Source organism: Bombyx mandarina, chromosome 15 (genome assembly GCF_030267445.1).
Source record: "Bombyx mandarina strain Sakado chromosome 15, ASM3026744v2".
NCBI classification, from domain to species: domain Eukaryota; kingdom Metazoa; phylum Arthropoda; class Insecta; order Lepidoptera; family Bombycidae; genus Bombyx; species Bombyx mandarina.
Genome location: NC_143221.1, coordinates 4,425,701 through 4,443,581, shown reverse-complemented (window position 1 = coordinate 4,443,581; position 17,881 = coordinate 4,425,701). Strand labels below are relative to the sequence as shown.

At 37.2% G+C, this 17,881-nt stretch overlaps 1 protein-coding gene across 10 annotated transcripts in view; it reads left to right on the top strand.

The window, feature by feature from the left end:
* The window catches only part of cac (calcium voltage-gated channel subunit cacophony), a 198,426-nt gene that overhangs the window by 82,697 nt on the left and 97,848 nt on the right, over window positions 1–17,881 (top strand). For all 10 annotated transcript variants that reach the window (XR_016324164.1, XR_016324166.1, XR_016324163.1 and 7 more), the window contains exon 3: window positions 7,565–7,771. Coding sequence is in view for 5 of the 10 variants with exons in the window: in XM_089732765.1 (XP_089588891.1) it covers window positions 7,566–7,771 (206 nt within the window). In the remaining 5 variants the exon portion in view is untranslated. The remainder of the gene's footprint in view (window positions 1–7,564; window positions 7,772–17,881) is intronic.

Below are 17,881 nucleotides of genomic sequence, written 5' to 3'. Positions count from 1 at the left end.
TTATTTCCCAGTTGAATCTGGGTAAGCCTTAAACAAATAACGTGTTTCAGTGGAACATGAACAGTAAGATTTAAAAAAATATTTTCAAAATGTTTATTAAATTTAGTACCGTAAATCTAAATAAAAGTTTCAGAGTTATTAGAAAAAGTATTTGAGCCTTAGGTGGAGTGAACTAGAGGAAGAGTAGAGATGAAGTTAGTTAGGATACTGAGGAAGTGATGGTTGATGCTCAGACTCGTCTACTCGAACTTTGATTAAGAGATATTTGGCTTACAGAATCAAGACCAGATTTAAATTCCACTGAAAATTTTTATTCACTTTCTATTTCGTTATTGCTAAGATGGGTCGACGAGTTCATCGACCACCTGATGCTAAGTGGTTATCAGTCCCTCAGTCCCACAGGCTACGAAGACTTCATAACTTCACTTAGCCACCACATATAATGTATGAAGCATGAAGTTTAAAATATTTGAAGGAGCACCTAGAAAATCTTCACTTTAATATTACAAGGCAAACTTATCTTAAAGTCGAGAATTGAATAAAAATACTTACCACTTATACTACTATCTCTAGAATACTCGTAATGTACGCTAACACTTTGTCGTGCGCCACGCTTCAGTAAGCACTCAATTTACGTAAATAGATCTTATTAAGAGACATAGATAAATTAATGTAGGTAATTGCGTTCACAACGAATACCCACTGGCATTGAATTCTCAATTATAGAGGTTATTTCCATTTGTTATTTAATTACGAACTCTGTTGAGGTAATGTAGCTATTGCTTAGACGTGTTTTTTTCTTTGCTAATATGCCGGACAAGCGTACGGCCCAATTGGTGTCAAACGCAGATCTCAAACGCACTGGTAGGCAGCGGCTTGGCCAACGTTAGGCAGTGGCAGTGCTGGAATCAAGCTCTGACCCTGGCATTGCTGGGGTCCATGGGCGACGGTAGCTAGTCACCATTAGGTGGGCCGTATGCGCGTCTGCCTACAAGGGCAATAAAGATGATCAGCCGGGCGTATAGCTGAGACGCTCTCTAAGTCCACAAAAATATTATCAAAATCTCGTTTGATAAAACTGTCATTCCTGTGTCGTACGTTCTAAGAAGTTTAAAGGCTTCCAGGCCCTCTTGCCTACTACAAATCCATCTAAAAAGAAGTTATAGTGCTCAGGAAGCATCATGGAGAGTTCATTCTAGAGTGCACGCCAAAAAGATATTTAAAAATTCACTTTTGGCGAACGCAATTGTTAAGATAGTATGGATGAAATCTTCTTCAGTAGTGGATGGTGCGAATATAAAAAGAGATGACAAAGTCATCTTAAATAATTCTTCGGAGTATGAAACATAATGAACAAACCATGGAGAGAAATGCAAAGCTCCTGCGAAAAAAAGAAAAAAATAAGATTTAAAAGTCAAAGTTTTAATTATATTGTTAAGACCAGCCTCTAACCAAGAGCACTCGGGAAATTTTCCATTATGCACATAGAATTGTTAGAAAAACTTAAAACATGTACGTTTTCAGAACTCGACTTGTGAAAGACATTTATGATTCAGCTAACATCGATTTGAACCGTACTTCTTAATGGTCGCATGCATAAATTTATACATCCACAAATTACCAAGACTTATAATTTCTTAACATCTGGCGAATACCGCTATTTACAATTGGAAAATGTGAAATTATTTTAGTTAATTAACAAAGAGCCCCAAGTAAAGTGACTTAAATAAATTCTGCACAGAATTTAAACTTAGAGATTTGTAAGCTAGAAACGTAGCATTTTAAAATCTCTAGTTCTGAAATATTTATTTAGTTGCTAATTAGATTCAAAAGTAATTTCAGTGTATCATCTCAGGGTTGTTTTTTTATTAGCACTTTTTTCTTTTGCGACAAACAGACTGTTACCGACGTTCGTGAAAATTAGCAATGCCATTCCATTGAGACTATCTTTTTCTTTTTCTTCGTCTATTGATTTGAGAAAGAAAAAGGACGAGAATGGTAGGTTTTGGGGAGATTAATTTTTCTTTTAGGAATGGTTCAAATTACAAAAGCTGGATTTCAATCATTATGTGATCAGTGGTCAGCAATGTAGACCTGCTCTAGTTCCAGTCATGCTCATTTGATCAACATAGTAAATTTTTGAATAGCAATAGATATGACATCTATTTTGAAAAGAGCAAATTTTGGGTGTGGTTCTGATTGGTTCTGATTGGTTCTGTGTGTAAGTACCACACATCTTACCTAAATGTGACTCAAAACAAAGAGGCTGTGAGATCAAGATTAATAAAATTATTCGAATGAGATCTTTTTAAAAAAAAAAGTCCGGCCTCGCGTGGAGTACTGCTCCCATCTCTGGGCCGGGGCTCCCAAATACCAGCTTCTTTCATTTGACTCCATACAGAGGAGGGCCGTTCGGATTGTCGATAATCCCGGTCTCACGGATCGTTTGGAACCTCTGGGTCTGCGGAGGGACTTCGGTTCCCTCTGTATTTTGTACCGTATGTTCCATGGGGAGTGCTCTGAGGAATTGTTCGAGATGATACCGGCATCTCGTTTTTACCATCGCACCTCCCGCCACCGGAGTAGAGTTCATCCATACTACCTGGAGCCACTGCGGTCATCCACAGTGCGTTTCCAGAGGTCTTTTTTGCCACGTACCATCCGGCTATGGAATGAGCTCCCCTCCACGGTGTTTCCCGAGCGCTATGACATGTCCTTCTTCAAACGAGGCTTGTGGAGAGTATTAAGCGGTAGGCAGCGGCTTGGCTCTGCCCCTGGCATTGCTGAAGTCCATGGGCGACGGTAACCACTCACCATCAGGTGGGCCGTATGCTCGTCTGCCTACAAGGGCAATAAAAAAAAAAAAAAAAAATATTCTCACCTCAGGACTTGTAACAGATTTCGCTGGCAGCGAGCTACCGTGATTTTAATTAAATTCATGAATTCTCCTTTTAGATTTTATTGTTCGAATTCATTTTCGTTAGATTCGATTCCAGGAATAAGTGTTTGCAATTTAATTACCTTTTTGGACTTGGGCTGACTCGGTGGTGCAATAGTTATTGCCCCTGTTGCCTTTTTTTTTTTATTTTTTTTTATTGCTTACATATGTCGACGAGCTCACAGCCCACCTGGTGTTAAGTGGTTACTGGAGCCCATATACATCTACAACGTAAATGCGCCACACACCTTGAGATATAGTTCTAAGGTCTCAGTATAGTCACAACGGCTGCCCCACCCTTCAAACCGAAACGCATTACTGCTTCACGGCAGAAATAGGCGGGGCCACCGCCGTACCTACCCGTGCGGACTCACAAGAGGTCCTACCACCAGTAATTACGCAAATTATAATTTTGCGGGTTTGATTTTTACTGCACGATGTTATTCCTTCACCGTGGAAGTCAATCGTGAACATTTGTTGAGTACGTATTTCATTAGAAAAATTGGTACCCGCCAGCGAGATTCGAACACCGGTGCATCGCTCGATACGAATGCACCGGACGTCTTATCCTTTAGGCCACGACGACTTCAATGCCTTGAAGGTCGTGGGCTCAATTTCCACATAGGGCAAACATTGTGTGATGAATCCTAAATTGGACTGTAAAACCTCTTGTAAAAGTTTTTTTTTCATGCTATTTGTGGGTATAAGAGCATAGGGTCCATCAATATTATCATCAATGTGGACCCTTGTTCATGGAAGTCAGAAATGTCAGGCGTACAGTCAAGCAGTATATTCCGCTGTGCACTCTCCTAAAACCTCATTTAAAGAATAATAAAATTAAAGATGTGAATAATAAAATTGGTCACATATCCAGAAATGAGAACTCGGTGAAGAAGACTAGTTTTTCAAGCCCAGGCGTCTCTGAATGACCGTGCGTGATTTGTGGCCATTCATTATTATCATTTTGTCAGTTACTATTCAGTAAAAAAAGAAACGTAAAAATAACGATTAATTAAAATCGAATCGATAGTTTCATTACGACTCAAGTAATAATGTCACCATTCGACGTCTGCATCTTGTGATAATGTCATCTTTCAGGTAACCAACCAGTCATCGTACCTCTTGTAAAATTTCAGACTTGACATGTTATTATTATTTTTCCAAAACGAATTGAGTAATGAATTATTTGCGTGATCTTGGAAGATTGAACATTGCTGGCTATGTTCTGACGATCGAAAGTAAAAGGAAAATAAACAAATGGTAGGGGATATTCTGACGTGACGGGCGGAATACATTCGTCAAGTATCGCCTGTTTACCGGACTCTTAGCTGACCGGACGTCCTTAAGATGAGCTGCAAATCTGGTTGTAGCATTGACCACGGTAGCCCTTGCCTCGGTTCTATCTCAGGCGGGGATCGGGCATCGGGCGAGAATGCTGGGTAGATGTTTAGTGGGCAGGTTGTAGCATTTAGAACCGATCCCCACACACCACGCGCGCCCCCTAAGCGTGGAAATTCAAAGATTTTCGACCAATGAAAGTACACATGTAAGCCCACACGGATAGGTATCATTATCCTTCTTTCTATTCATTGTAAAAATGAATATTTAAAAAAAATCTAATATTAAAAAAAAAAAAACACGTGCCCGCTGAGTTTCTTGCCAGTTCTTCCCTGGACGGAGGCTAGTTTTTGTGAATTGGCGGTAGTTTTTTTTGACGTTTAACAAGTATACACTTTCATTTATGTTGAATAAACACTTTTTGATTTGATGACGTAACTTAGCATTCTGATTGGAAGGGTGAGGTAGTCATTCATAATCATAGTCAGTCATTATACTATTAAAACTTCGAACTTATTGTCTCAAGGTGGATAGCACCATTCAAGTAGTTATGCTTAGGAGCTCCGGTATATACTTAACTGAAACTGGGGCGTGAACTCGCTCACTTTTCAATGCAGCAGAAGAAAAAAGGAGCTTTTTCTTACAATTCACAAACAATTTTACGTAAAGTGCTACGTGATATTTTATCTCTTGTCTCAATAAAAAAAGCTTTCTACGTGATAATCGCCTTTAATCTCGGAGCTGTACAATAAAGTGGAGTTTATTCTTACGAAATCGAGGAAGAGTGCCGTTCTAATGTAATTTGTAATTTAATTGAGGAAAAATTAAATGATGTTGTTTCAAATAACGATGCAATAGATTAACTGTCACACTTATTTTAATAAAAACTAGTGGTCCCGCAGTAGTCGAAATTCGACTTTAATTAATTGAAATTGTAAGTTTGTACACTATCATGATTCTATTGTCAAGGACTATTATACTTCTTTAATCACAGATTTCGTCAAGACTACACTTTAGACAAATACTAATAAAGAGAAAACAGTATTTAATCTATTCTCAATTTGACAGACTATAACTGACAGACTGCAAAGAAAAGTTTGAGAATAAACAAATAGTATGCATGCGTGTGTGTGTCAAATTCTTTATTGATTTAATGTATCTTTTATGCATTATTTAAAAAAAATATTAGCATTGTGCACTTCTTCTCTATAATCTCTATAAGTTTGGAAAATTTCATACTCCTCCGTCCGCGCAATTTACGTAAAAAGGGATACAAAGTTTCCTTCACGTATTAATATATAGATGCATTGCAATAAAATTACTTAACGCAGTACTTTTATGAATAAATAATATACTGTAGGTAAACATTTCATCCGGTCGTCTTATAGTATATACATATGCATGTATAGTGGAAATATCGGTTTAGTTAAAAAAAAGTATATTATTAAAAAAATAACTTTTTACCCGAATCCTCCTAAGTAAACTCAGAAGAATTAATGTTGTAGCTAATCCACTAAGGTATAAGTACGGTACGACGGCTATCAAAATGTTTTTCTATAACAGGATACGATTCGTAATTTTTTTGCGAGTCGTAAACAAAATGCAATTAAAAGATCTTAAAATCGTTTCGAGGCATGGATATCGAAAAAACGAATAACATTCAAGTTATTATTACTACTGGTGCCCCGGTAGTCGAAATTCGACTATAATTAATTGAAATTATAAATTTATATATTACTAGTGGACCCGGCGAACTTTGTTCCGCCACACGGTTTGTTTCAAACACATCAACGGGTCAACTTCAAAATTCTACTATAATTAACCATAGAATATATTATGTTTAGCTGTCAGTTGCGTTTTGCTATTCCATATCAGTTTCGTTTTGTTATACCACGTTTTATGTCACGCCCCACGAGAACGTGATAAAAAGTATCCTATGTCCTTCTCTTGGGTCTAAGCTACCTCCTCACCAATTTCCAGCCAAATCAGTTCAGCCGTTCCTGAGTTATAAATAGTGTAACTAACACGACTTTCTTTTATATATATAGATTATGATTCTATTGCCAAAGACTATTTGTAATACTTCTATAATCAAAGATTTCGCCTAACTACACTTTAGACAATTAATTTATTAAATAGAATCTAATTTATTTATTATATTCTCAATTTGATCACAGACTATAAGCAATAAGAAAAAATTTGACAATAAAGCAAATGGTATGCATACGTATGTGTGTCAAATACATGGCAGTGTGTGTAATTTTTTTTATAGATAATCTATTTTTTATGCATAGTTTAAGCAAATATTAACATTCTGCACTCCTTCTCTAGATTCTCTATAAGTTTGGGATTTTCATGCTCCTCCGCTCGCGCAATTTCCGTAAAAAGGGGTACAAAGTTTTTGCTTCACGTATTAATATATAATATAGATTACTGGCTGACCCGGCAAACGTTGTTTTATCATATGTAAGATATGTAGGGAATTTCTAGTGTAGAAAAAAAAATACGTGTGGCACTTGGGGACTGTCACGGTAAAGCTATGGCAGAGCATTTTTTATCAACTTATGCAATTATAATTAGACAATAATAATCACACTCATAAGCTAGACCGCGCGAGAGAGAGATGGACAGACTTTTCATGATGCGCATGCAATGCGACGTCACGCCGCGCACTTATTCACAAACACTACACAAGCGCAACGTGTGAATGTGTTGAACGCGAGCTACATGGTAGGTGGAGAGGTGTTAGGTTGTTTTCGTTACGGGATTTCTTGATTCGGTCGCCGCGCTCAAAGCCCGCGATAAAATCTATGCAATAGCTTAAAAAATATCTTATTGTAAGTGTGTAAGGATGTGGTAAATGAGTGAAAGAGGCATATAGCCCTGTGACCGATGAGGGAATATAAAAATAAAAAATCTCATTCAACTACATAATGCGTCATTAAAACAAAAAAAAGCACGTGTGGCACTCGGGGACTGCCGCGGTAAAGCTATTACATAGCATTTTTTATCGACTTATGCAATTATAATTAGATAATAATAATAATTTAATATTATTACAACCCTTATCACTTAGGGGTATGAAAAATTGATAGTAGCCGATTCTCAGACCTACTGAACATGCATATAAAATTTCATAAAAATCGGTCAAACCGTTTCAGAGGAGTTAGGTAACTAACATTGTGACACGAGAATTTTATATATAAGGTTTAGTAACAGTATTTTGATCAACAGTTAATTATGCGTAGTGTCTGTTGTATATCTAATGCGTTTTAAATGATGTTTCAGGATGCTTGGCGGCGTGGGAGGGCGGCACGCGTCGGTGCGACGGCGCGGCAGCTCGCCGGGCGTGCGGCGGTTGGCCATGGGCGCGGCGGTCGGCGACTCACCGCCGGCGTCGCCGCGACCGATGCGCCGCCGCCGCGCCGCCCTCGCCGTATCAGACCACAAAACTTGTGCCCTCATACACACTAGGCTCAAGTTGGGAGACATCATGTGAGTGGCGTAGTTTTTTATGATATCATTAGATGATCATACGATGATCTATGTTATCATAATGATATCATAGATCATGATATCATTATTTTTAAGAATATCATTTTACAGGATTTTAACATATTTGAATTTAGGTTAAACCAACGATGATTTACAATTTAATAATTTTCATAGTGTGAACTTTAATTTTTGAAAATGTAGGTACATTTCATTTGGAGTGCTGTGAGAAAAATATACGACTTCATTACAAAGCGAGAATTTGTTTCACATTCGTCAACGTTTCTTTACAAAAAAAAAAAATCTTAAGGAACTTTGTAGCTTCTATAAACAGCACAAATATTTTAATCCAAATTAATGTAGTGAACCATACTGAAAAGTCAAATTATGTTTCATCCATTGTGATTATCATAAAAGAAACAATAAAAAAGGCTCTCATTGCTAATTTATCAAATACTAATAATACTCAAGTTCCTAAAGCTTGATTAGAATTATGTTGGAACATTCTCAAAGAGCGCGCCATCTATACAACGAGCTCGTAACTCATTCCATTTAGTGTTTGACGACCTCAAAATTAAAGCATCGCAAAGCTACAACAGCGCCCCACCCTTTAGCGAGAAATTCTGGAACTAACAAGTTTTCGTGCCAATGCTGTCACCTAGCGTTAACTTCGTGAAGCTCAAAATATTTACGAGATCTGACAATTCCGCGTAGGGTTTGTATAATAAAACACTTTCTGTATAGGTAGATGGCGCCACAGTTATTAAAAACAAAAACAACACGCTTGTTGGGTTTAAAAAACGAACATCGTAATAAAATAGTAACTACGTCATTATTTTAGAAATTTAGTTTGTATCTCACAGCGTTATTGTTATTTATGTACAAGTTAATATGTATATTCAAGAGGTCTTTGTTGAAGTAGGCTTGGGTGAACAAAGCTACAATACAAATTCACTAAACCAATTTGCCTACGGATTCGGCTACGAAACAAAGGGTCCGTCTCGATTGCCACATCCGAATAATTCATTCAGATCGAAATTCAATCTCAGCTCCCGAAGCACAGAAGATGCTCCAATTCAATTTTCTAATAATGGAGAGTTGTCAAAGTCGTCCGTTTTCGGCATTCGTCCGGTGTAAATGGAACTTCACTTCCTGGCACCACGTGGCTAGATGCCATTATTGATTTCCGGCGGTAGAACGAGACACCGCTATACCGAAAATTGTTGTAGTATTTGCTGTTTCACTTGACCGCCAATATATGACCTATTTTTTATGCCGCTTTCCCTATATTAATACAGCCTAAATACTGAGGTGAAAAGTCACTTTGGCGCGTTGTTTCTAAATAAAACATTACAATGAAGACCACATTATATTTTGTTTCTAAGATAAATCTAATAGGCTAATTTACCTCAAATTACTTAAAATATCTGGTTCCGATAGACATTTTTAGTATCTAAAAATAATTTACAATTACATAATAATTTCGTTTGCATGTAGTAACAGTATCTATTTCTAGGAAATTCAACCAAAAAATATACATTCAGTTAATATTGGTTTCAATTCAACAAATTCGTGATCCACTAATCATTAGGTACTTATGATTTTTAAGTTTTTTTTTTTAATATTATAATTAGTTTTACGGTTTAATCCCGCGTTTTTTTACTGTCATTATGTTGTTTCCGACGTGTCGAATGTTTTACAGTTAGTGTTACAGAAGAACTAAGGTTCATCGACATTTCAATATTGTGCTAACTACCGTCGATTTTTCTATAAAAAAAATTTTCTAGACCTTTACGTTTCATTTCACACAGAACAAAGTAATAGTGGTAATAGTATCTTGAAGTCTCGCTGTTTGTTTGACGATAAAATGATACCATGTTAGATAGGCGTTATACATCTACATTAAAGTTAGGGTGTTTTTATTTATTTCAATTTCCTCGTGCAAAACACGTGGAATTAATTTGTGTTCTTTAGCGAGTATTTGGACATTGTCAAATCTTGTAAAAAGTTTGGTACCTACATACTTAAAGTCTTACATTATTTTTATTGTTAAAACAGAATGTTGATGTTAGCAAAACCTATTAAGCTGTTCACAAATTGAGTAACATGAAAGGCCATTCTATGTTTTTTTAATTAACAAGTTGCTATTAACTATGGAACTTAATCAAAATTAAAATGATTAATTCGATAGAGTGCTACGTCTGTCATTGGAACCACGCGGTGACGTAACATACACAGCGTTGATTCAAGGATTTTCGTAATAGTCTATTGAACATTACCGGGAAACACAAACGTAGAAATGATAAATAAGAGCCACTGATATGATGGTAGATTTTAATTGCTCGTAGATAACGACAACTTATTTAAAAAACATTTTTATTTTGTTTTTTATTGCTTAGATGGGTGGACGAGCTCACAGCCCACCTGGTGCTAAGTAATTACTGGAGCCCATAGACATCGTACAACGTTAATGCGCCACCCACCTTGAGATATAAGTTCTGAGGTCCCAAGTATAGTTACAACGGCTGCCCTACCCTTCTTATCGAAACGCATTACTGCTTCACGGCAGAAATAGGCAGGGTAGTGGTACCTACCCGCGCGGACTCACAAGAGGTCCTACCACCAGTAAAAACCAGTCCTGCGAGAAATTCGGCGGGCTTATGGGTTATATTTCACGTCAAACTCTTTGGCAAGTTCCAAGACTATGGTTATCAGGGTCGCTGAGCCTGTTCCCAGTACTAGAGATGCGGGCGTCTAATTACAGAGCTAGTGGTGGAACGCGGGAACTTTTACACAGTCACTTATTATACATATTATGTATGTAGTAGTAAATATATGTAACGATCATGAATGAGAATTTATAGGGCTCAACATTTTTGCAAGATTCGTAACTAGATGGCGTTACCATCCTCAATGGCTTAAAAATATGATTACAAAATAAATAATAGTTAAAAAAAACTAACAAAATACGCTTTTATAGAAAATCCAACTAAAAAATGGAAAATAAATTTTACTAAATTTGAATTAAAAATAGTGTAAGAAAAACTGATTTTGTAGTAAAAAAGCGTGCGGGGTTTTTCAGGATATTATCAAAATAACCCTTCTACTCATATCTGTTCATAAAATATTTATAACTACTGATACCATGCACCCCACGCCTTTTTTACGATAAAATAATTTTTTCTTACACTTTTTTTAATTCAAATTTATTAAAATTTATTTTCTATTTTTTAGTTGAATTTAAATTTTTTCAAATTTTTTTAATATTGAGTTGTCGTCGGTGTTTTTTAAGTATACCAAATTTTAAGTTAATCCGACGTTTTGAAGGGGCTCAAAATCATGTTCAAAAATTCCGTTACATACATAGGTACGTCTGAAGCTAATAAAAGCGTATTAAAATTATAAATTCAATATGTCATACTCCAACTAGGTATGTGGTTACCATATGTGGAATCGGCTTATGGTTACAAAAGCCTTATTTACAATCATTTCATTCAGCCATGCCACCGGCAATTAGCACGAGTTAATATGATTTATGAAATGCCCTGTCGACAATTTAATCCTATAGCAGTTAGCTCGTTAGAGAAATAAGCATTGGAATAAGTTATACAAGTACATCCCTACTAGCTAAACTCTATCAGTAAAAAATCTAGATGAGCCAGCTTAAAGATGACGGCTATAAAGTGATTGCTGAAGCACATAAACATGGAAACACGAATGATATAGCTACATTCAGATATGAAGTCGGGGGCTTATAGTACAACGATTCTAACAATTTTCGAGTCAGGATGCATAGCTGCTTTACCGTAAAACTACGGAAGGGCTAACTATGCGACTTGAAGTCGTCGTGGCCTAAAGGGACGTCCAGTGCATACGTGTTGAGCGATGCACCGGTGTTCGAATCTCAGGCGGGTACCAATTTTTCTAATGAAACACGTACTCAACAAATGTTCACGATTGACTTCCGCGGTGAAGGAATAGCATCGTGTAATAAAAATCAAACCCGCAAAATTTTAATTTGCGTAATTACTGGTGGTAGGACCACTTGTGAGTCCGCACGGGTAAGGTACCATCACTCTGCTTATTTTTGCCGTGAAGCAGTAATGCGTTTCGGTTTGAAGGGTGGGGCAGCCGTTATAACTAAACTTGAGACCTTAGAACTTATATCTCGAGGTGGGTGGCGCATTTACGTTATAGATGTCTATGGGCTCCAGTAACCGCTTAACATCAGGTGGGCTGTGAGCTCGTCCACATATACCATCTGCCGGGAACATGTTATGAGCTTCTTCGGACACATCATGCGGTCTCCCAGACATTAATTAGAGAAGCTCATAATTACGGGTCGAATAGAAGGCAAGCGCGCCGTGGGCAGAACACCAGCCAGATGGTCAGATCTAGCAAGAGAAGCACTCGGCGGTAGTCTGCACCATGCAGTCCATGCCACCCATGATCGAGCACATTGGAAGTACGTCGCATGTGGTCGCGATCCTCAGTAGTGAGGGAACGATATAGAAGAAGAAGAATACTTATAGACGTAGCTGAAAAGTGTTTGTTGTATCTTCGTATGTGAAATGCCGGGTATTGAATTATTTTCTCGCGAAAAAATTATACAAACTTTGTTAAAAGCAGAACTCTGTCGGCGCAAGGTTTGATGAGTACGACGGACGACGCAAAACTTCCAACCCTAGTTCCTGTATTTAAGACATCGTCTGTTGTGCTGTATGACGTTGTGCTATAATATGAGGCAGTGTTCGTACGGAACCCACTTATGAAAATTTTTTTTAAATAAAAATTTAACGAAAATATACCAATTTTCTTGCCATACTAACATTGAAAGCTGCTACTAATTTAACAGTAGATTGAGTATCGTCAGCTTCCACTATCGTCTTTAATTCGTCTTTGTTGACTTTAGTTTTGGGCCGACGACAGAACTAATTTAAAAAAAAAATACAAATAATTGTCAGAATTGTTCAAACCAATAACAAATTGTGACATAACAGAGTAGTAAAGTAATACTTCATTCGTACCATTTCATTATAAAGCGCTGACGATTTTACTAAAATATCTAAACAACTTCTAACTGCGTACCCAAAGTATCGTTTTCAACCAAAAGGTCACTTTAGAATTTCAATTAAAGCACGGCTCATCGCAGACCTGGGGCGGGTGCAAGAACTATTAAAACAAGCGGAACAATGGCGCGGCATTCATTTGTAGGCCATCACGTTTTCCTTTGTGCGATCTGTTCGTCCGTTGCATTAACACTACTTCAGAATGTGTTCTAGAGTTTTCCACGCGACACGGCCGTTTAGTATTCGTTTTTCAAACGTTCGACGTTTTAATACTGGAATGTTCTTTCGCAATTGTAATTTGAAATACTCATGAAATATGAAAAATGATTTAAATTATAATAGACTCAAGATATTAATAAGCCCTTAGACTCGTAATTCTAGAGCCGGTTTCAAAACGTATGCTCCTGAGAAGAACTGACGAATTAAGAGTATTCTCTTTTTTATAATCTAGACTAATAAATATAAATTTACAGTGGTTTTTACGGATGTTCCGTTATAACTACTGAACCATGCATCCGATTGACTTAAAACTTGGAATCCATGTAGAAAATACATGTACTTAATGAATAGGCTAATATTTATATGAGTGTTGGAGTCCCTAATAATAATAACGATAAATAATAATGTTAATTTTAAATGCCCAGCGAAGCGGCCGAGTACGACTAGTTTTATATATTATCTTTGTTAACTAACACTAAACATAGCTTTATGTGAAGAATTCGCTATAAAAATGTGAAAAAGAAGTGTGAATATCCTTGACAATTTGTCTTTGTCGATTCCCTATTGAATTTGTTTAGCTGTATAGTTAGATATGCTGACTGATCATGGAAGGCTTCTCACGTTGTAAACAAGTAGCGTGTAACTAACAATCAACGTATTGTTACAGCGAAGCAAAACGAACTTTTCGTGAAATGACCAGAGCACATTAAAAATTATGTCATTATCGTCAATGTGTATAAATGTACCAAGTCTTACAATCAAGATAGCCTAGCGGGATGAACTAACGTGTTAGTCGAATTTCAAACTATCAAGTTAATGTTTCGGCTCGCTGTTTCTATACCTACGTAATTATGCTCGTAATATGAATGTTCTCGAAATGGAAGACACGTTCTCAAAATATGGTTTTATTTTCAAATACGGCTTCTGAGATGTAGGAAAAATATTCTGTAATCAAATCATAAGTCTATATATACGTGAAGGCTTAAATTGCCTATTGCATTATTTTTTTATTGCTTAGATGTGTGGACGAGCTCACAGCCCTCCTGGTGTTAAGTGGTTACTGGAGCCCATAGACATCGACAACGTAAATGCGCCACCCACCTTGAGATATAAGTTCTAAGGTCTCAGGTAAGTTATAACGGCTGCCCCACCCTTCAAACCGAAACGCATTACTGCTTCACGGCAGAAAATAGGCAGGGTGGTGGTATCCACCCGCGCAGACTCACAAGAGGTCCAACCACCAGTAATATTTCTGCCACGAACAGTCATGGGTTCATGTTTGAAGGGTACCAGTCGCTTTACGATATCTAAGCCTAAGTGTCACTACGGCAACATCGAGTTTGTGATGTCTATGTGCTCTTATTTAATATCAGATGGTCTATATGCTTGTTTACTTGTCTATATCATAAATACTTTGAATCATATAATATATTAAAGTATTTAAGTTAATAAATTAACTTGGCTTGTCGCATCCAATCGTGTCATTTTTGCGAAGTATTTTATGTTTTTTATATTAAATTAATCGGTATTTATATAATACTAGAGGTCCCGCAGTAGTCGAAATTCGACTATAATTAATTGGAATTGTAAGTTTGTACACTATTATGATTGTATTTTATACTTCTCTAATCACAAATTTTGCCAAGACTACACTATAAAAAATATTAACAAAGGCAAACAATATTTAATATATTCTCAATTTGACGACAGACGTCAAGAACAAAAGTTTGACAATAAATAGTATGCATGCGTGTGTGAGTCAAATACATGGTATGTAGTGTGTGTAATGTTTTCTTTATTGATTTAATGTATCTTTTATGCATTATTTAAAAAAAAAATTAGCATTGTGCACTTCTTCTCTATATTCTCTATAAGTGTGGAAAATTTCATACTCCTCCGTCCGCGCAATTTTCGTAAAAAGGGATACAAAGTTTTTGCTTCACGTATTAATATACCTAGTCAGGTCATAAATTCTGTCACATGTTTAATGTAAAATAATTGAAACAAGTTTATTCATTATGTAACCATTCATATACCAAAATGAACTTAACAAAACATAGATTCTTATGACACTAAAGTTTATTCAAAATGACCTCCGTGATTTTGAATACAGGCCTTCAATCTGCGCGGCCAGTCGTCTATCGCAGCACGAACGAGGTCCGTGTCAATAGCGGCGGCTGCCTTAATCAAGGATGTCTTGAGTGACTCCAAATTGGGATGAGGCTTTGAGCACGCCTTTTCCTCCGAGTGTTGCCATATCTTGTAATCTAACGCATTCAAATCTGGACTGGAGGAGGGCCAGTCTTCGTGCCGGATGAAGTCAATTTCACGCGCCGCCAGCCAGTCTTGTGTGCTCTTCGCTCTATGAGCTGGCGCCGAATCTTGTTGGAATACCCAGTGCCTGTTATTGAACATGGTATGAGAAACAGGTTCCACAAGGTTCGTCAGGACTGTATTTTGATACACAACTGCATTCGTTTTTACACCTTTCTCACAAAAATGTACCTCTGTTAAGCCCCAATAAGAAACTCCCAACCATACCATGAGCGAGGATGGAAAATGACCTCGTTGGACACGCGGAATACGGTTGCTCGCTTCTTCACTACTGTGTGCGTACACCTTATCATTTTGTTTGTTGTAGCTCTCTTCTACGGTAAAAATTTTTTCATCCGAAAAAAGAATTTCCCGATATTTTTTTACCGCATACCGCTTCAACAAAGCGCGGCATCTCTTCAGTCTCAGGTCCATTAGACGAGCATTCAAACGATGTCCTGTTTTTCTTCGATATGCCCGAAGCCCTAAGTCTTCATTTAACACCCTTTTCACCGTGGTTCTGTTTAACCCCATCTGAAGGGCCAACAGTTTCTGCTTACGTTTGGGATTTCTTTGAATTCGCGCCTTCACAGCTTTTATCACTGCTGGAGTCCTAACAGACCGAGGGCGACCACTTCTTGACCTGTCATCTACACTAGAGTCTTCATTGTATCGTTTGATGGTATGATAAGCGAATCTTTTGGTTATATTCAAATTTTTCAGTATGTTAAAAATTTGAATTGGCGCGTAACTGCAACGATGCAACGCAATAACTGCAACACGGTCTTCTTTAAGCGTCCACTCCATATTTAGAAATGAGTAAAATTCTAAAAGTATACATTTTTATTTTCATGAACAATTCGAAATTCGAATTATATTCGAATAAACTTTTTTGTGGCCAGCATTCTAAAAGAAAAGTTTTTACTGTGTCACAATACTTACCTGACTAGGTATAGATATATACTATCGCTATACTATAAGTTATATTCCGCTGTAATTCTTGTGTTTATAGGCCGAGAGTTGAGCAACTAGGTCATCACTACTACATACTCGTACGTAGAATATAGACATGAAAAAAGAGATTTAATTCCCAATGGATTATTCGCATCTGGAGTTTCATGAAATTACATACTTAATTGCACACCAGCAATAGTCATGAGGCGTGGGAGTTCGTTAGTCAAACAGTATCTACTGTTTTACGAATGGATACACGGTGGTACTACAGCTTGACCTGGTCCGTGTTTGCCAGACCAATTATCATTAAAATTTATCTGCTATTCGTGTAATTTTATTAAAGCGTTTAGTCTTTAGGGTACACAAGAGAAATATTGAGTGTCAAGAAAACATTTACATTTAAAGCAGTTTCAAAAAACATCTGTTTTAACGGACTGTTTAAATAAAATTGGTAAAACTAAAATAATTTAACAAAATCATCGATTTTAATAAATAGCCTCTGAATTCTCAAATATTTTATAAGTTCCGTAGTCATGCTAGACACAAATCACGCGCCATCGAATGATTAATTAATAATAAGATATACCAATTTTATTTTAATTATATGTAAAGGTGGTGGTACTGGTGTAGTGGGATCTCTTGTGAGTCCGCGCGGGTGGGTACCACCACCCTGCCTATAAAAAAGTAGGTACACCCAGTCTTGTAAGCTAGGAATATTTTCGCGTGGCACGCTCGTGCATTTCTAGGCCCAGGGGTCAGCCGCAGGGCAGGGCGGGTGCATCGGCCGTTGACCTCGGTCACTGGGTCGCCGCCGCAGCCTCGCGCCGTACTCCTGCCGTCGCAACTTACTACCGCCTACCGCCGTACTACCTACACTTGAACTTTAACCCGTAATTGTAATTTGCGTAAGTGGCGGTTTCGCGTGACGGTGTTCTCGTGGGAAGACATATCGACCGAAACGAAGATATCGCTTCGAAGCGAGCTTTTTTATTGAATTAATGCAATGCTAATGGAATTGTCTTTGTCGTGGACTCCTTTTTTAACGTTATATTATACTTTTCAGACGATTTAATTTGCGTGCTTTGTTGTTTGCATTTTACTTCAATGTTTTCATTCGTTTTTTAAAACAAATTATTCAAGCACAACTAACGTTGCAAAAAAAAGGAAAGGTATTTATTATTATACTCATTTCATGCAAATTAATCTAAATAATGAGGCAATTGCGAATGCTAATTTTACATTTAAACTTAGAGAATACCGTATAGTTTATTTATTTTATTATCTCCACTTTATAGGCGTATAAGCATATTAAACCCGAATTTCTGAAAAATACAGTTCTTTTTTAAACAAACTCAATAGGCAATACACGTTTTTACACGATACATCTGCGCCGAGGCGATGCATTGAAGGTGAAAATTTTAACAGCAAAAGTTTGAAACAGGGACTCAACATAAAACCAGTGATATATGTATGTACGTACTCTGAGCGTGTTTCTCCTGTGGGGCACGACTCACGAGCCCTCGAACTTGTTGGAAATTACTTTAAATGTACCGCTGGT